Below are 20,721 nucleotides of genomic sequence, written 5' to 3'. Positions count from 1 at the left end.
TCCTTCCTCACTTGGTGACGTGATACCTGGTGTTTCCGGTGTCACCGCCGGAGACGGCCAAATGAAACGCACCGTCGCCGTGAATGAATTACAGATTCTTTGGGTTTGAACTTGAAGTATTTGGGATGCAAGTAAACAACAACATATCTGACATAGTTCTAGTCGCTTTTAGACGCGTCGATGTGGAAATGTGTCACGTTTCAATGCATCCAGTCATTCAGAGCACTGAATGACTTCTTGGTAACTTCATCTCTAATATGTTGGTCCACTTCTGATACAGCGTAGCTACAGTTCTACCTTCTTACGTGCGTCATGCTCGTGGAACCTTAAAAGTTCCTTAAACGTGACTCACCTGCTGCAGGTGTTTAGTGCGGGAACTCAAGGAAAAGGTCAAACCTGAAAGCTCTCACTCATTTGAATGCCATTAATCATCTTTCCAGCGTGTTGAAGAACTTATACTTTTCGCTCGGCGCGTCACCTGTTAGCGGTTTGAGGCGGGGAGGGAAACGCCAGCCGACCTCTCCCCCTCTCGCCTCGTGTGTCACAGCTTTAATAGAGGCTGCGTTTTTCCCTCGGCGTGAAGAAATGAATTCCTGCTGCGCCTCCTCCTCGCTGGCTGGAGACGCTCCAGACGCTTCGTCCCAGACCCGAACGCTCATTGTTGGTTTTTGCAATCATGTTTTTAATATGCGAGTTTAACGAGGCAGGATTTATATCATTATGAATGTCAGCGTGACCCAGAGGCAAAAACCTACGAGGAGCTTTACAACCTGATGACAAATCACTGCACCACTCTGACTGTTAGCGCTTCAAAACAAACGTTCTCAGAAGAACCTGAAGTTACCGTTAATCTGCTGAATGAAGAGAACAGAAGGACAGTTGAGATGAAATGAAGGGTTTTGGTTTAAAGTCAGGAATGTGCTGAAGAAGGAGATTTAAAGGACCAAAGACTCGTTTCCTTCGTGTACATCCTTTAAACTTTAATGGTGAAGCAGAAAACAAAAACAAAATGAGAACATAAAATAAATTAGATTAGAAAAATGCCACAAGCACATTTGATTTGTACAACAAAGCAATGCAACATACTGGAATCTTGATTTCCATATATACAGAATAAAAAATAGACTTTTTATTCTTTGTCCACTTGGTTCAGTGTCAGTATTTTTTGTCTCGATAAAAAGAACGAAGTCTGAACAAATACAACCACTTCTTTTCTTCCTTTTTTTAGGCTTTTTTCTGCACTGACATTTCGTTTGTGTCCATGTTCACACAGGATGGACAATGAGATTGTCCCTAAAAGTCCAGAAGATGAGCGTCCGTCCACTATCCTCAGAAACAATAACACCAAAGAGGAAAAGAAAAAGATGTGACTTCATTAAAACAAGGACCAATACTTCAAAACTTTTGGTGAACAAGTCGACAAACACTGATATAAACACGTACGACACAGAAACGACCAACTCTGTTTGGACGTTTGTCTTCTCGACTGTGGATTGTCTTTTTCAGTTTATGAAGAGAAGCATTGTGGGAAATGGAGTTCTTGATGTGCAGGTACAGACGAAAAGGAAGGGGCAATAAAAACATCACAATTTAAGAAAAAAAGAAAAAACAGGAATTTTATTCCAAAAACTAAAACGAATCTGAAACAAACTTTATGAAGCATCAATAAAACATCAGCCAACCGTCTTCATGACACCAAGTTCAACCTCCAAGCTGCTGGTCGACAGATTTCAGATGACGATCTGTGACTTTTCTGTATTTATTCTCATGTAATGGACACAAATCAGCGTTTTCAGCATCGCTCAATGTAACTTTAAGAGTTTTCTCTCCGTCAAACAAGTGCACAAACTGGACTCTTTGGTGTTCTAAAGCGAACTAAAACTGGACGTTTACTCCAGAACAGAAACGTCCATCTTTTCCTCTCGACGTGAGCGCTCAGATGTCGTGGATCATCTCGTGTTCTACTGTGAATTCTGGGAAAAAAAATGTCGCCCTCTTTGCCTCTGGTGAAAACTGTTGAACCACTACAAAGAGAAACACTTCAACCACTTTCTTCACTTCCACCAAAAATCCAGTTCTGAGCGTCGCAGCACGTGTTCATTCACAGAGATCATCACAATGTTCATTCAGTTCAGTTCAAACCTCGATTTAAAGGGAAGTGAAGGACGTTTCTCCTCGTCGTGTAGAGCGATGATTCAGAGACAAAGATCGAGCCGCTGCTTTAAAGGCTTTGTTCTTGTGCTTTAAATCTGTTTTTGTTCTTTTTGCTGTGATTCTTGGAGGTTAGCGGGTTTAGCGGTTGGCTAGCTGAAAGGACATAAGATGGCCGCCGCTGATGTTTATACATTTATTCCAGAAAAGTCCATTTTGAATTTTCATTACGAGCCAAATCTACATTTTTCTTATTCTAGGTGCTTTTTGCTCTCCACTTCAACTGAAGTCCTCGTAGCATTCGACAGACGGGAAGTTCCCGATGCAGCATGGGGGCAGTTTCTTACTGCTGCCTTTGAGTTCATTAGCGCTCTGGGAATCATTCGTGGCATTAACGCAGTGCACTACGCCTTCGTTTTTTATTTGTTCAAACATTTAACTTGAAACTTTCCATCTATAGTTGCTATTGTTCGGTGCTAACTGACAGGCTAGCATTGCTACATATCACAAATCAGCACAAGTTTCTTAACCTGCAGTTCCTTCACAGGCCACCAGGTGTCACAAACTGCATCGAATGAATGGGCAAACCGCCATCTTCTCTCAAGAAATACTGAATAAATCCTTACTTTCTTCATGATCTTTAGCTCTCAGTATCTTCTAACGTGAGCTTTGGTGGAGGTTTCCGAAATGTTTTCATTCAAAGGTTTTAAGCAGGGCTGTAGCGTCCACGTGGAAACACACACGCGGTGGCTGACTTTACACTTTTACATCAGAATCTGAACACTTTCATGGCAGCAAAAATAAATAAAAGGTAGGCAGTGTGTCTGCTAATCAGATTTTTATTTCTGGCAGTTTGGGAACACTTAGACCTTCATGTTGGACATAAAATGTGCATCACAATGTAATAAAACAGTTTACACATTTAAGACAAACATGAAAATCCAAATAGTGGAGTTTTAGACTGAGACTTCAGCGTGTCAGTGGCTGTGGTGTGCACCTACTCCGTTTCCTAGCTACAGCCCGAATACTTCAAAATAAAGGCATGTAGAGTGTGTTAGTTTGACTGACGGATGGCTCGGCCTATCGCGCTCAGCCGTGGTGTCCACCTGCTTTGGGATATTCTGGCAGTAAACCCAAAATTCTTCACATCCTTCAGAACCCTACAGGTGGCGCAGCGCGTGTTTTCTGAGCGACGAGGGATGACGATGCAGCTACGCCCGTCTTATCGTGGGGGTCGAACCCGAGAAGTCACCCTGAACCAGGCGGCTGTCCGGCCGGCCCGTCCCCTCTGAGGGGCTCTTCATTCTGACTAATCTGAGCACAAGTGTCGCTATAGTGCAAAAAATGAAAACGCTTGTAACAGTTCTTTAAAAAAAACACATAATAACACAAATGCAGCCAAACAAAATATTATTAACAACAATAACAATAATATTATTAATATACTTACTGACAATAATAATTATAACGTCAACATGGTAACATAAAGAAGTGTTTGGTTCCAGCAGCTGGGCCAACTTGTTTCTTTCAAGTATCTCTCAACACACACACACACACGCACACACACGCACACACACATCTTTATACGTCCAAAACATGATACAAAAGAGTCTTCTTCTTTCTTCCTCGTTCATTTTGAAAAAGTAAACAGTTGGGAAACAAAAAACGACAAAGTAAAATACAATAAGATCATTATACGTGAAACAAGTTGCATAGTTTTGAGATTTTTTTGTTAGTTAGTAGTTTTTCAGGCACCTCGTTGCTCCAGGATCGGACGGGTCGAGTGGTGCTTGAACGTCTCAGACACATAAATAAGCCTCGCTCTCTCCTCTCGTAACAAAAATATATTAGATATTCTTTTTTTTCTATCGTTTTTCTTCTTTTTTCTGAAAGTGCCGTCGAGACTCTTTCTGAGTTCTGCTGGATGAGGCCGGAGAGGAGTTTTACTCCAGAGAGCGACCCCGAGTGACGGAGGGATGGAGGGAGGAGCGGCCGGAGAACCAAGCGCAGTAGCTAGAAGTGACGGTGATCAGGAAGTCACCGCTTCATCTTTGTCTCCTCCCTCCACCTCCTCCCTGTAGCTCCCTCTCTCTGGGCTCCTCCCCGGTCCCCACCAGTCCAGTTTGTTCCGGACCGATCCGGTTCAGGTTTTGTGTTTACGAGCAGCCGCACTCCTCCACGATCATGTTCTGGATGTCCTTCTTGATGATCTTTTGCTCCTCGTTGTAGTAGAGCATGGACATGGCTCGTAGCCGAGTGGGCACGCAGCACGACCTCAGGTTCTGGAAGGGGCTGTAGCCCCTCATGCGGTAGTGGCTGATGACGGTGGAGTGGAAGGACAACGTGGACCCGGTGATGCTCGCCACGTGGGAGGGGCACTCCCCCTCGCAGTAGTTGGCATGGTAACCGGGCGGCGCGATTATCCAGTCGTTCCAGCCGATGTCTTTGAAGTTGACGTAGAACTGCCGTTTGCAGCACACACGGACCTTCCCGTCGCACTCCAGCCCGCGCTTTCTGCGCCGCCGCGATTCGCTGCCGTCTCCCTGTCGGACCACGGCCATGAGGAAGGGTCGGTGGGACTGCTCCCGCTGGTTGGCGCGCTGCGATGTCTCCGAGCCGGCCGAGACCAGGACGAGCGTCGCTCCGGCGTCGGCGCAGAGCGGACAGGACACCCTGAGGCTCAGCGTCGTGCTCTCGGCGCTCTCCAGCAGCGCCTGCACCGCCGCCGACACCGAGAAGGTGTGCCAGCCGCTACGACGGGTGTCCACAGTTTTCTCCACCAGGAGGACATCGTCCTGTGGCAAAGATGGACGTCCACCGGGAAGCCGGCGCTGCTGGAAGAGACGGATGGTGACTTTGGCCCGGCTGCGATTGGTCTTAGCCAAACGGAGGAAGAGCCAGACGTTGGCCTGCTCCACCAGAGAAAGATCACCTCCTTCTTTAGACAGGACGAAGTTCACCGTGCCCTGAGACTCACCTGAGACACAGACACAGAAAGACGGTTAGGACAACGTCCAACTCCTCATTATGACATCATACTAACAGTGCACAGTCACAAGACCCTGGCCTCTGATTGGCTGAACCTGATTGGCTATGGTGTGCCACAGTAAACTGCAGGTAAACATAGTTAAAGTACTGACGATTCAGGCTCTGGCAGCAGTTACCTAAGAGGTGTGTTAAACACACGTCAAACACACACACTTCAAACACACACACACTTCACACACACTTGAGCTGTGAGAGAAGACACAATCTGACTGTGGATTCCTTCTTTACTACATGTACAACAAGACCATGAACGCCTCGCTAATGCACTCAATCACTGAGTGAGTGAATGTGTGTGTGTGTGTGTGTGTGTGTGTGTGTGTGTGTGTCAAATCTTTACTGAACTGAATTCAATCTGACACACACACACTCAGACACACACTCACGATGAGTGTGGCCACATCTAAACTATGGAGCCATCTACACACACAGCACACACTTACTATGTTATCATCTCTAACATGACCTCCCACACACACACGCACACACACGCGCATACACACACACACACAGCTGATTGGACTCTTCCTGCTGACTCAGCAGCGGTGGTCGGAGGTTTTGGAGTCAGGCAGCGTTTAAAGCAGCTAATGGTTCCCACCAGGAGCTCTGCTGTCGCTGCTGAAGCCCAGAATGAGTGAATTTACAGCAGCGCGTCTGAAGAAGTGAATGAACCGTTTTCAGAACCTAATCTTTGGGTTCTGCTACCTCACAGTGAATCATGGGAAGGTTTCCACGCCGAAGGTCAGCAGGAGAGAAGCTGCGGCTGCTTGAAAAGAAAGTACAGAGTTTTATTTGGAAGGTAACGTGGTGTTTTTTTGGGTTTGGTGACAGCTGGTGGATGCTGATGGACGGACATTTTGACCCTGAGTTCAGCCTGTCAGGCAGCTTCTGCTCTCAGGTATCAGGTTATTCTCGCTGAGTTCAGGGCTGAAGTGAACAATTACTTTCATTCAATGTCAGAAAGAGATCCCTTCACAGTTCCCCGCAGATTTCTGTCCAAACAACAGTCCACAAGTGGAAGATATTGAGTTTTCAAGAGTATAAAGCAGAAAAGCATTAAACCCTCACCGCGGAGAGGCTGCTGTGTTTTTGTTTTTTGCTTAAATGACTCACCTACAACAGAGATTCATTTTCCACCAGCTGACTCATCAATTGATCAACCAGTCGTTTGAGCCCCGGTGGAGTTCATGTAGGAGGTTAGATTGGCTGAGGTCTGAACTGAAGACTAATAACAGTGACACAAACATGTTCAATAGCTGCTAATGCTCCGTCTTTAGTTTGGAGTCTAGACTGGGACTGGAGTGACTGGACTGTTTGTGAGGCCGGAGACGCTCTGGCACGTCCCACCAGTCGCTGTCTGCTGTCTTTGCACCATGAGGTCACTTCCTGTCCCTCGTTGCACAAATGAAAACAAGCCCGCTAGGACTCGCCAACGTCTCTGCAGTTTGAGATCAACGATGGCCTGTCACGTTTACGATCAACCTTTATTATCCCTGATTCTCCTGAACGCTCGCAGCTTCACCTTTCTTTGTTTCGGTTGCACCAGAAGTTCGAAGCTCTAGCAGACTCTGCAGGGACTGGCTGAATTTGTGTCCTCACTGTCCACAGTCGTACATTTCCCAGAACAAACTGTCTCACACACATGCACACACACACGTCCAGACCTGTACTTTACATTTCCTTGAAGCCTCCAGGCCAGACAGCGAGCTAATCACTGGTTTGAAGACCCAATTACCACCCGCCATCGTTGCATAACATCTTTGCATCACCTTTTCCTCCCTCTCTCTCTCTAATGTCTCTCGCTCGTGGGCGTCCATACAGAAAATCAAAGTCACGATTTGGGAGTTTATGAATGTCAGCAGCAGTGATGCTCTGTTAAACGGTGTGACTGGGCGGCCTGTCTCTCTGTGTGCGTGTGTGTGTGGAGGCGGTCGGCACTTTAGCAAGTCCATTAACGCCGTTTAACCGACAATTCGGAGGCGATTATCTCACTTACATCATCATCACTTCAGTGAGATTAAAAAATAAAAGCCCTGTTCATTCATTGTTTCTTAGAATAGTGTTTGTGATGTTGATTCAAGCTGCTGGAAGACGAAGAGTCTTTGTTTTAACTCCTGCAGCTTTGAAGACAAAGACAGGAACCAATCTGTCAGCGTGACGCTAATGATGCTGCTAACGTGGAGGATCGCTCCCATGACGTCCTGTTTTCTTCTTCACGTGCCTCATAGATCTTCTTCCTCTGAGCCGTAGAGCTCCACAACATGAACATCACATGTTCCTTCATGACCGTGAAGTTTGTTCTGACTCACGCCGTCCTGCTGCCACAAACACCCACTACAGCAACAAATGAGGATTCATCCGCTGCTCAAAATAGTTCCAACAAATGCTCTATTTCCTCCTGTTCGTCTGACAAGAACTGCAGCGAGCAGCTGTTTTGAAAATGAAACTATATATTTGTGAGGTGCTTTTAAAGATTTACATCTTCAGTCGGCCACAGACAGGAAGTGAGACAACGTTCAGAGACGAGCTAACGTGCTGCTAGCTTCACTCTAAAAAAATGAAAAATGTGGAATAACACCAGAACGATCCTTTCAAATCTACTTCCAGATAAACCAACAGGAACACTCCCAGCTTTCTGATTGGTCCAGCCTGCTGCTGTAGTCGCATCATGTGCTTGGACCACAGCACACTGATATCCTAAAGGCACGTTAGCAGCTGCAGCAGCGAGCGTCTTCTGGTAGAAGTCAGCTCCGTGTGTTGACGCAGAGCTGGTTATTATGGGCTGTAATGACAGACGCGCTGTGGACAGATGTCTGTTACATCTGTGTGATTTACAGTCAGCCTGCAGAAACGCAGAGAAACGGCCGAGCATTTCAGCCTGTTCATCTGTGTTAGACCCACGGAAGAAGTTACAGATGTTAATCTGTGACAGTGAACGCATCTTCTGCTCAAAGTAAAGCCTGTCTCACTGTAATTTCCCACTGAGGTTTTCTGACTGAGAAACTGATTGTTTGTGGCTGAATGCTTGATCCTCCTGCTGGACTGGATGCAACGTGTCAGATAAAGTGATTATTGTGCCATTTTCAGGTGGCACGAGCCCAGACTGACAGTTCAAAACCCAAAGACAAAGTATTCAAAGCTGTTTGAGAAACTGAAGCCTGCTCAGCGTTTGCTTGAAAGCCGGAGAGAGGAAAGGTCTCTGTGGTTGGTTCTCATAGTGAAACTGATGATGATGATGTGAAGCTTGTTCAGCCTCTACTGAATGTGTTAAAGTGTGTAAAAACTCAGCAGAGCCGGTAAGAAAACTCAAGTTCCAGCAGCTCACGTCCACTGCGAGACGAGAGCGTCTGCAGCTCCTCTGCTCACAGCTCGTCGCTCTCTGTAATCCCCCTCCATTTACTGAAGACTGAGCTTTACAAACCCATGTCTCAACAACTCATAAAACCTGATTTCTGGCCCCTGCCTGCTCTGTCCGACACACACACACACACACACACACACACACACACACACACACACAGGCTCAGTTTGTCAGGCAGTGTTTGGACAGCACAGCGGTGAGAGAGGAAATCTCCCCGTCAAACTTCAGGTCGCTGTTTTCCTCTTCCTTCACATCAGATCTCTGGTCTCATTAAAAACACGAATCAACGAGGTGGAGGTGGAGAAAGTCACAAAGCTGAGATCATGTCTGAGCCCAGTCTGCCCAAGACATTCAGACTAATCTGTATGACTCTGAAATCACTTTGAAGACTAAATGATGTCATCAAATACCCATTTTAGACCATCAAAAACCAAGTTTATGCCATGAAAACCCAGTTTAGACCATCACAGCCCAGTTTAGACCATCACTAACCATCTAAGCCCAGTTTAGACCATCACAGCCCAGTTTAGACCATCACTAACCATCTAAGCCCAGTTTAGACCATCACTAACCACCAAAACCCAGTTTAGACCATCAAAGCCCAGTTTAAACCATCACTAACCATCAAAGCCCAGTTTAAAGCATCACTAACCATCTAAGCCCAGTTTAAAGCATCACTAACCACCAAAACCCAGTTTAGACCATCACAGCCCAGTTTAAACCATCACTAACCCAGTTTAGAGCTCGACTCTGACGCAGAAACCAGGAATGATAAACATCATCATCATCATCATCATCATCATCATTGGCAGCAGCCTCCAGACACATTCTGGCCGTCCCATCAGCCCCTGGGGCGTATTATGACTTTGATTTGATTGATCAGACGCAGCCGAACGAAGCTAAACAACAGATCCTGCCAACATGTGACACAAACACTCATCGGTATGTTGTTGAAAGGACTCTTGGTTTATGATTAATCTTATTAAATCCTCTGTAATCCCCTTCACACGCACACACACACACACACACTCACACACACTCATGAGGTCATTTGAAATAGTTCGACGCAGCGCTAACATGCTAACATGCTAACATGGTGCCAGACCGATGATGCTTCCTCTGCAGGATCCTTTGGTCTGTTTCTGTCCTCCAGATAAAATCAGCTCAGACGTCTTCCACGTCCCACAACTCTGATCCCACTTCAGGCTCCACCTCCTCTGGCAGCCATGTTTTCAGACCAAAAACAAAAACACTGAATGCAGCCTTCTTTAGGCCTCAGTGTCCCACAATGCACTGCCTGACCATCATATGGTGCATTCAGGTGGTCCTCAACAACTCGTAAAGTACTTAACTGATCACAGGACCAGGTGCTATGCTGTGGAGGAGCACCTGAACACACCATCGTTTTTTGTTTTGTTTTGTTTTTTGTTTTTTTTGGGGGGGCGGGGGGGGCTCAACCTTCGTGGGAGTGGTCTGTGAGAGGAGGCGGAGCTTGAGTTAAGTTGACATCAGTGAGTGAACACACCCTCATCCTCTGTTCCCTGTGTTTACTGAGACCACGACAATGACCCACACACACACACACACACACACACACACACACACACACACACACACCCATCTGTCCAAACACACACTGTCCCTGTGTGTGTGTGTGTGTGTGTGTGTGTGTGTGTGTGTGTGTGTGTGTGTGTGTGTGTGTGCTCTCTATTGTCCATCATAATCCCTCCTTCAATGGATGAGCTACATTCAACAGGCTGAGCAAACCTCTGTGTGTGTGTGTGTGTGTGTGTGTAATTCAGCTGTTTGTGTAAGTGTGTATCTTTGTTTGTGTATTGGCTGAGTGTGTTTGTGTGTTTCCATGCTGGTAAGAGTTAAACCTTCTTCTTATGCTGCTGCTGCTGTTGTTGTTGTGTTCTTAATATTCGCAGCTTTTCTTTGACTTTGTCCTGAAGCAACAAATGTTCAAAGAGACAGAAAGACAGAGACACACAGAGACAGAAAGACAGAGACAGAGAGACAAAGACAGAGACAGAGACAGAGACAGAGAGAGCAGCTTCTGTTGGGAGTTCCAGTTTGCGCAGCTGTTTCTCCGTCTCTCGTCTTTCCCTCCACCTCTCCTCTCGTTCCCACACTCCAAACTGGAAAAAGCTCGTTCCTCTTCGCTGGGAGGTGAGCGAGAGGATGGGCGGGTGAGGAAGAGGAGGCACTTAGAGGAGCTGTAGGTACAGCGGGGTGTATCTGACAGATGGACGAGGACTTCCTGTCCAAACGTCTGCTAAATGGGAAGGCTAATGCAGCGCCGTGTGCTGTCTGTCCGTCAGGTTTACATTAAAGGGATCAGAGACGGCCTCCATCTTCCTGCTGCAGCGTTTACACTGTACAAAACCCTGAATCCAGTTTCACGTTGAAAACTCACTCAGTCTGCAGCCACGAGCGCTGAGCTGAAGGCTGACGTGCTCACAGTAACAGTGATGTTTAGCAGAGAAAATGTTTTTAAAGTGAAGCGGTTTAGTTGCGTTTTGACAGATGAGCTGCAGAATAAAATACAGACGTCTGGGATATTTTTTACAGTGTGGTGGTTTGCGCCGTCTTTGGTCCCTCTTCTGTCGTTCAGGTTTACATTCAGAGGGAACAGCGGGCTGGGTCACACCCCCCCCCCCCCCTCTTTACAGCTCGCACACACACACACACACACACACACACACACAGTGCAGAGTGTACCCTCCACGTTGCCTTGCAGGAGTTGAGATGTGCTGAAGGTGCTGGAGGCCCTCAGACCAGCAGGACTTAGTGAGGGTCCCTGTCACAGGATGCACCGATGTGCTCCGCTTCACGGCGAAACCTTTGGTCACACAGCTCCTTTGAAATCAGCTGAAAGTGCTCCGTGATGATGTAAACAATGACGTGTTGATGGAGTTGCGGTTAGACTTTGCGCGGGCGTGTTAAGCCCTCCGCTGGGACTGTCAGGCTCAGCCTCGCCTGCGTGGGACTGAAAGCTGCTGCAGAGTCGACGCCCTGCTCGGCCTTATTGGCACCACATGTGAGTCAGCGGGGCTGTGTTAGTAAACACACACAAGCGCGCGCACACACACACACACGCTGAGCAGCTCTAGATGTGAAACACAATCTGTGTAACGCTGTCAAACGACTGGTAGACAGAAGTGGAGGCATTAAAGCAGCCTCACCATCGGATGTCAAACTCTGTCATCGTCAGCTGGAGGACAGAGGAGGCCTCGTCCGGACCGACCACACACACCAGAACACACACGCTCTGAAAAGAGTCCTGCCTGCTGTGGTTCTGAAGAAGCTTTGGTCACTTTCAGAAAGAGGAAAATCATTTGGAGGAAGACAAGTGACAACCAGCACGATGAAGCTCCCACTGATGGATTCATCGATCAGCTGCTCAGCAGGACAGAAACGTCTCTGGGTTCTGGACTCTCGGTTGGACAAACTAAGCCTTTATCATGTTCAGGGTAACCAATCACAGCTGAGATCTGCGTTCAACGCAGGTCAGAGACACCTGCAGCCTGAAGGTCAACCGACCAATAAACAGGAAGTGAGACGGCGACGCTCCAGCAGCGCTTCCTGTGTCGACCGCCGTTTACGTGCTGCAGCTCCGCGTTCATGTCTGTCGGTCGTTGCTGCTGCTGACCAATAAAGTTTGTGTTGAGTTTGAAAAGCTTTGCATTGTCAACGCGCTGAAACGATCCTCGTGCTTCGCCTGTTAGCACCAAATTAAACCTCTCTGTCAAACTGAAGTTCTAGTAAATTCAGTGTTAAAGACAGAAACAAAAACAAAGGAGAGGCTGTGGGAAAGCAGCTGTCCAACATCAAACTGACTTCAGCTGCTCGTCGTCTGTCATGTTTTCATCTGTTTTTATTGTGTTTTCATTGTTTTAACAAAGTGATTTTATGGCCTGGTTTTCATTTTCAGACCTCGTCTACAAACCAGATTTCTCTCTCGGGACAATAAAGTTCTGAGCTAAACTGAAGCTGAAGTTCCAGCTTTAACTCCGTCCGTCTGTCTGTCTGTCTGTCCGTCTGGGTTCCCAGGCTGGTTTATTTATAATGAGACAGCAGATAGATTCACAGACGGACACGCTAACAGGAGCTGCATCTTCTCTGGACCTCTGACGTCCACTGGACAGGACACAAAGACAGACGGCCGGCGGCGAAGCTGACCCGTCTCAGTCCTGCTGTACCGTCTCTCAACGCGGCGCATCGAGACTTTCAAAGCTCCAAAGTTCTGGATCACAGCAACACTGACTTTAGTGAAAACATATGACGTGCATCAAAGTGTTCACCTGTAGCCACACCCACCAGTGATGTCACTGACCACACCTTCAGGACCCTTTCATGACCTGATCTATGATTTTACCGATAATCTAATCGGAAACATCTGTGATCAATATCAGCATCGACAGCCCTGATGTTCCTTCACATCGACATAAAACGTCCCGCAACAACACATTCACGCACACTGGGAGGCTACCAGTACAACCAGTTTCATACTGGGCCGGGGGGGAGAAGATTTGCTTCCAGTCTTGAGTCTGGAGGAGTCATTCAGGGACATTTACTAACGCTGACATGGTTTTCTTCTCTCTCTAATTCTGTCTCATCTTCCCTCTCTGTGTCTCTTTCCCACCGTTTCCTCCCCCATCACTCCCCCATCACTCCCCCTCTGTTTGAACTCGCCTGTATTTAGTGAAGCCACCACTCGCTGCCTTCCTGTCCTCCCTGATTCCTCCCAGAGGGACGCCACAGCGGGCGGCCGGCAGAGAGGAGGCAAACACTGTGATGTCTCACTCTGAGCATTTTTCAGGGCACCACAAACATTCTCTGAACACTGAAGACAGACAGGTGGACAGAGACAAACCTCAGCTTATGTTTGCACAAAGTAAACTAAGCAGACGTTCAGGTCAGAATCACTTAGAACCGCAGCCTTCATGCTTATTAGAACCCAGAAACACAGAGAACCTGCTCTTGATAACTTAAAACTGACCCATAAAGCAACTTTAAATGATCAATGAGTTATAAAACTCCTATAATGGTCACCTTGTTATTATGACAACTGAAGTCTGTTAGCAGTTAGCATCACCTTTAGCCTCAACTGTGAATCTCTGAATCTTCGACGCCTGTCGGTTTGTGTGTTAGCACTCGGCAGGTCGGGACACAATCTGTAGCTGTTTACTATTGAGTGATTCATCTCTCCAGACGTAGAGCATCTTTGGCGGCCGGTCACACATCAAATCGGAGCCAAACGATGCGGTTGGACGACGACGGCTAAAACGAGCTGACGGGGATTCAAACAGCATTTAGGACTGCAGGGACACGGCCGTAAACACGCTATAAACATGCTAAAGCCACGTCGCAGAAAAGTGACGGACGGGGAGGGAAAAGGTGGAGGAGAAGAGCGAGGGAAGAGGGAGGAGAAAGTGTGGAGAGAAGAAAAGCAGCAGGCAAAAGTTTGGAGGAGGAGGAGAAAAAGATGGAGAGGATGACGAGAATAAACAGAGAAAATGTCAAAGCCAAGAAACAAACGAGAAGAAGAAAAAGATGAAGCGAAAGCGGAGTGAAAAGAAGAGAAAAGAAAAGAGAAAAGGGAAGCGTGCTAATTATAGTTGATTTTCCCATCAGACGGAGGTTTCTGTCTTTCTTTGTCTTTCTATCAGCTGCTGAGATCCACCGTTTCCTCTCAGTTGTCAGCAGTCAGTGAACCGGCCCCGAGCTCGTTGCGGGGTCGCTAGTTTGAGTCCCCAGACAGACCCACCACCAGAATAGATCCAACAATGACCGGTTTATTCCGTCTGCCAGAGGAAGGAAGGGTAGATCGAGGTTAGAGCGAGCAGCGGCGAGGGACATGAAAGTGGATTGTGGAATGTCGCTAATGATGTGTTCAATTAAGTTCAATTAGCCTAATTGTCCTCTGTGTGTGGGGAGAGGCGGAGAGAAGAGGGGAAGATAAACAGGGACGGAGGAGAGGAATTTAAACAGAGCGGGCCGGCGCACAGAAAACGCCGGACAGATACATATTGTGTTGGAGATACTAAACGGAGGTTGACGCTCCGTCTCCGCCAAGAATCCACTCGTCCCTCAGCTCCCCTACTCACCATCTCCATCACCCAAAATAATTACCGAGGTCCCTGAATGCATCGGTTATTCCTAACAAAGCACAAGACCGGCTGGGTGCAAACTATTCTCATGGCGGGCTGCGTCACATCTCCGAAAAACAACAAGGTTCGATGAGCTGCTGTGAAAAGTGGCCTTCACTCTAAAAGAGCACCAACACTTGTGACCAGTGCGTTTTATCTTGACTTTTAGCCTCTTTTAGCTCATAGTTTTGGTTTCACGGCACATTAAGGCTAAAAATGAACTTCCCAGGACCGGCCAGGACCAGCCAGGACCAGCCAGGACCGGCCAGGACCAGCCAGGACCAGCCAGGACCGACCAGGACCAGCCAGGACCGGCCAGGACCAGCCAGGACCAACCAGGACCGACCAGGACCAGCCAGGACCAGTGACGTGACAGCAAACACCCAAAAAGCACATTTGTTTACGTTCACGCGAGACGCCCTCTAGTGGCTGGAGGTATACAAGCAAAGGAGGAAGTCAGGTGTCGCTACTATAGAGCGCCAAAGAGGGTCGACGTGGGCGGGTCAAGCAAACATGGGACACTGGAGACTGTGGCACATTTCCTACCAACAGCCGAGTCTTAGCCAGTCTTTGGGTTTCTGGAGGACTTTGGAGGAGAATCAGTCCAGATGTAAATGGACCTCTGAGTTTCTGACACCTTTACAAAGACTTGATCCTGATGAAGTTCTCCCCTCTAACATGGTTCTGAAATGCACGACGTGGGCTGGAACTGAGTTGAAGGGGACGTGATCTAAGAGGGTTCTGTAGTCTCTAGAGGTCTTGCTGGACACACCCCTGGATGACATCACACTGTTATCGTCCATTCATTTAAATGATTGAACATGAACCTGCGGAGGCTTTGGTAAATCTGATTGGCCGTTCCTGATGCCACACTCATCTTCAAACAGCATTAAATTCAGTGTTTTCCTGGAGAGGAAGCTGCTCCTGTCGGCCTGTCTGCACAGATCCAGTTCATAAAAACCTTTTCCATCTGCTGCTCCAGACTCTCGCCTACAGAAACTCAAACTGCATCAACAGAAAATCCAGAGGAGGAAGAAGACGTCACGGTCCCGCCCACACGGCCTGACTGACAGGTGAGCTGTTGGAAAGTGCAGCGCAGGGATTTCACGACCGTTAACACTCAGCGCCAGAGGAGGCTTTTAAATTTACTGCTGCATCCGACTGAGTGCAGAGCTGCTCAGTTCACATGCTGTGAGTCTGGCAGCGTCGCTCCCACAGTCTGTTCAACTCTCACCTTTTCCAGCTCGCACAGGTGAGCGTACACGTTTGAGCTCACGGAGCATAAATCACACACACGTCGCATTACTGCTCACCACACATCTTAAGGGAGATGTTCTACAGCCAATCAAACCCAGAAGACAAATCTAAACCACAACGGCTGAATGTCTTGGATTGAATTGTCAGCTGACCACTCAGGTCTCAGATCCCGGAGCATCAGCTGCACCTCCAGGTGATAAAAACTGATGAACCTGTTGGTCGTGATGGATTTTGTTTCCAGAGACATGAGCTGACACCAGCGGCTGCCTCAAAGGAAGGAGCTCAGCGGAGAACTTTGAGAGGATTTGGAAAATGAAGAGCAGGAACTGAGAATCTCTCAAAACTGTAGTTGATGGCTAAAACATAACAAGCAGAAATACCCAAAACTGGAGATACGAGGTTTTCACATTACAAAAGCAACAGTTCAACCACTTTGCCCACAGGAAACCTCACAAGTGCGAGTTTTGGGACTCCTCAGTGACCTGGTTTAAAGGCCAGTCGGACCTGTGGGGGTCAAAGGTGACGAGACAGAGGAAGACGACCGTGAACGCCTGACCTCAGCCTGCCGGAGTGCCGCTGAGCAAACCGGACTGAACCGGATCCTCCGAGTCCTGATGGCTTTGAGTCTGAAGCAGAACTTCTGTCTTTACTCTCCGTCCACGACTCGCTCACTGTCGCTACCGTCTGCTTTTAAATACACACACACATGCACACACACACACAGACACACGCACACACACAGACACACGCACACACGCACACACACACATGCAGTGACACACAAATCTCCTCCGACTTTAAGTAGATAATGAACTATTCTTTGAAACCAGCAGGAGGCGATTACGGAGGTTAGTGTGTGTGTGTGTGTGTGTGTGTGTGTGTGTCTGTGTGTGTGTGTGTGTGTGTGTGTGTGTTTGCCGGGTTTGGCTGACTGAGTACGCAGGTGGAATTAAGCAGGTGGACACACACACACACACACACACACACACACACACACACACTGACAGACCTGTCGTTTTCAACAAGCTGATTTCTAACACAGCTGCATTTTTGTCTTTCATGCACACACACACACACACACGCACGCACGCACGCACGCACGCACGCACGCACGCACGCACGCACACAACTATAACACATCCAAATATGTGCTTACATACTCTGAGTCATCTCTATGCACACACTCATGCACACACACACACAGTTAAGTGTTGGCCATTCCCTAACACCATTAACACACATAAAAATGCAGATTTCCACATTTACTGTCGAACTGCTGCCACTTGTTCACACACACACACACACACACACACACACACACACACACTCACACACACACACACACACACACACACACTGAACTGTACATATGCTTACACACCCAAAGTTATCTTGGTTACTGTCCACACACACAGTTCATGCACACACTTTGTCTTTTGTCTCACACATAAAGGTTTTCTACATCTCTATGCACACAAAATGATGCTTCACACACACACACACACACACACACACACACACACACACCGAGCAGCATGGACTCACCAGCCTCAGCGAAGGTGATGATCTCCGTCGTCTCCTGCGAGTCGCCACCGTCTCCGGCCTGAGCCGCCGCCGCGGTCGTCGCTCCTCCCCCTCCTCCTCGGCCTCCCCGCCCTCGCGCCTCCTCCTCCCCCTCGATCTGCACGCTGCCGTCCTCTGCCACTCGCCCCACGTGGAGCTTGCGCAGGGCGTTGAGGAGTGCGGCGCGGGGCACTGGCCGGGTGATGTTGGGCCGGGCTTGGAGGTGCAGCATGTTGAGGATGTGCCTCTTCACCGCCTCCACCACGTCCTGCTGAGCCGTCTCCTCCTCCTGGTCGTGTCCCACCATGTCGTCCGCCGCCACCGCGCCCCCTTCGTTTCTCCTCATCCTGGCCAGGGCGCAGGAGGGGCAGTGGGAGCCGGAGGCGGCGTCTGGCAGCGGCTGGTGGTGAGGATGAACGGTCAGAGAAAGCGGAGGAGGCTGGAGTCTGGACGCCGGGTCCGAGGACGAGCCGCAGCTCTGGACCAGGAGCAGGACGGTCCAGCTGAGCAGAGGTAAGACAGACATGCTGGCAGGAGTCGTCTGATTGGCTGCCGGGCTGGATTTGGTGATGCTGCTGGATGCAGATGCACAGAAGGAGCCAGAAAAGATGAAGAAAGTCAGGTTTGGCCAACAGTGTCTGAGCAAAAATTCAGTCCTGGATGAAGAAAGAAAAGTCTTCCTCCGTCCCTCCTTCCTCAGCCTCCTCTCTTTCTTATTGTCTTTGTCTTTCTTGTTCTCTCCTCAGAAGTTTGGAAGCTGCAAAGTTCAGCTCAGCTCACAGTCCACCTGCGAAAAACCGGAGGGAAAAAAGCTGCAAAGAAACGAGAGAGAGGAGGACAAAAAAGAGAAAAAAAACACAACGCCGAGAGAGAAAATGAGTAATCCTTATCTTTTTTGTCAGGGACAGATGGCTGGAAAATGTGGAGGCGTCACAAGAAAGAAAGAAAAGAAAAAACAACAAGAGGAGAAGAAGAATACTGAGGAGGAAAAAGTCTCCGATGTGATGAATGGATGATGAAAAAGCGGAGAAGGAAAAACTCTGGAGTGCAGGAGGATCTTCGCTCGCGGGGTGAAGTCGCTGCAGAGTGTGTGTTCGGAGTGTGTGTGTGTGTGTGCGAGCGGCAGTTTGACTAAGTTATCCCAGACGAAGGGAGTTCCTCTCTCTCTCTTTTCACCTCTTTTCCTCCCTCTCTCTCTCTCTGTGTTGAATGTGTTCCCTCGCTCACCAGTTGAATGGTTTTACCGGAGTGGGCTGGACTCTCTCTCTCTCTCCTCGCTCTCCTCTTTCTTTCCCTCCCTCTGCTTCTCTCTCCTCTCTCTCGCCCTGGCAGCCTCCTACCATAATTATACCTCCCTCCCTCCTCCCTCCATCCCTCTCTCTCTCTCTCCTCCAGTCTCCTCCCATCTCGCTCCGTGACTCATACCACTTCCAACTTTTACCTTCTCCCTCCCTCCCTCCCTCCCTCCTCCTTCTCTTTCTTTATTTATTTCTCCCCTCCCTCCGTTGGGCTGTTAATGGAGCAAAGCTGGGATTCCTTTATCCCTCCTCCCTCCTCCTCCCTCCTCCCACGGTCGGCTGTGAATGAGTTACGTGTTGAGGGGAAAACTCTTGGATGACTTGGACCTCGCCTGTGACTCCCCTGTCCATCTGTCTGACTGTCTATCAGTCAGTCTGTCTGTCGGACGGTCTGGATTTGTTTAGTCTGGTTGCTGTTCAGCTCCAGTCAACATGACATCATGGTCCATGACTGTGCGGTCTCGCCTTGTCGCGTTGTGGCGAAGCGGCGGCGGACTTTGGAATGAGCAGGAGGTTCCGGTGCAGGTCAACCAGATTCCTCTGGCTCGTTTCCTTTGCCTTTGTTTTCCCGACGTTACTCGGCTCTTTGTTTCTGTGATAAAATGTCCTACATGTCCCCCGTCAGCTGCCTCTTTCTCTTAAAGAGGAACCGAAATCAAACCGGAACCTTGAGCAGGTTCTCCTCCAGGAGTAAGACGACCTTCATCGCGCACAATGACTTAAAATGCAGCCTTGCATTAGTCTTTCTCAGCAGTCTCGTACGTGTGGACGTTTAAATGAGAGATTTTTCTTCTACAAACAATCTAACGTCATTATTTTTAGCAGCCTCTAACAAACACCATTACCCATAAGACCTTTGCAGGTTAAACATTGGTTGAACCCTTTATTTGTTCGTCCATTTTGAACATTTCTTTCAATAACTTTACTTATTTTCATGTTCATCAAACGCTTTGTATCTTCTGTTGAAACTTTGATGTGAGGGTCTGGACTTGAGAGTGAACCTCCACCCTCGACGCGTCGTCTGTCTTTTCTGCCAGTTGGTTTGAAATTACAGTTTATCTCGTCACGACTTTCCCTTTTTTCTGTCTTTCTTTCCATTTCTTTCTTGTTCGCTGGAATGTCCCGTCCACCGTCCCGCAGGTGGCGTCCTGTCATGCTGACTGAAGACAAAAACCTTCCAGGTCAGTGTGAGAAGCACGACCTTATTTGGTGGTTATCTTATCTTTGTGATCATCAGCCTATCATTATCCTGAAAATACCCCACCTACAAGCTTCTCTAGAAATGCATTACAATCTCACTTCATTTCCCATCAGCCCCCTCTTTCCTCCTGGACGACAGAGCATCACTGACACAGTTTGTCACTGTGGCTGTTCTTATTGAGGAACTATCCTCGGCGTCCACATCTTCAGCTGCATTGTGACGCTAAATGTCATATTCGGTGGTTTTCATAGAGGTTTAAGGTTATCGAGGTTTAAGAGCTTCAGGACGTCTTTAATGAGGATCTTAAGGCGTTTCTGGATTCTGTTCTGATGATTTGGGGATTTGGAGTTTCCACAATGTTGTGAATTTGGATGTTAAGGGTTCTAAAATGAGTCTGATGGAGTTCCAAGGCTCTGAGGAGTTTTATGTGAATTCTTGAGGAGGTTCTAACAAGCTGTCCAATGAAAGTTCTGGTGGGTTCTTGCTTGCCTGAAAAAAGGCCTCAAACTAAAGGGGGTCCTAAATTTAGAAAGGACATAATTCAAAAGGTGTTCTATAGGTGGTTAAATGGACTGGAAATGTATGAAGGGATGTAAGAGGTCATGAAAAGGGAAAAGGTGAGTTGAAGGTTCTCAGGTTCTCCAGTTGGTCTAAAAAGGTCTACTTGGGTTCTTATGGCTTCTAACTGGA

General features: G+C 48.0%; 2 protein-coding genes across 2 annotated transcripts in view; both read right to left on the bottom strand.

Moving 5' to 3' along the window:
• Positions 1–20,721, bottom strand: part of LOC143339681 (NLR family CARD domain-containing protein 3-like) — a 371,505-nt gene that overhangs the window by 110,060 nt on the left and 240,724 nt on the right. The window lies entirely within an intron of this gene.
• Positions 961–18,710, bottom strand: inhbaa (inhibin subunit beta Aa). Its single transcript, XM_076761066.1, has 2 exons — positions 17,515–18,710; positions 961–5,128 (listed from the first exon to the last, which is right to left on the bottom strand). Exons 1-2 carry the CDS (start codon positions 18,056–18,058, stop codon positions 4,308–4,310), a joined length of 1,365 nt encoding a protein of 454 aa, XP_076617181.1. The 5' UTR covers positions 18,059–18,710; the 3' UTR covers positions 961–4,307.

The sequence above is a fragment of the Chaetodon auriga genome, chromosome 21, assembly GCF_051107435.1.
Source record: "Chaetodon auriga isolate fChaAug3 chromosome 21, fChaAug3.hap1, whole genome shotgun sequence".
In the NCBI taxonomy this organism is placed as follows: Eukaryota; Metazoa; Chordata; class Actinopteri; order Chaetodontiformes; family Chaetodontidae; genus Chaetodon; species Chaetodon auriga.
This window is presented reverse-complemented; position numbering and strand designations above follow the sequence as displayed.

Coding starts and splice junctions, on each gene's coding strand:
- inhbaa (XM_076761066.1), bottom strand. CDS start 18,058: ATGTCTGTCTTACCTCTGCTCAGCTGGACCGTCCTGCTCCTGGTCCAG. Junction 5,129..17,514: donor CATCACCTTCGCTGAGGCTG/GTGAGTCCATGC, acceptor TCTGTGTCTCAG/GTGAGTCTCAGGGCACGGTG.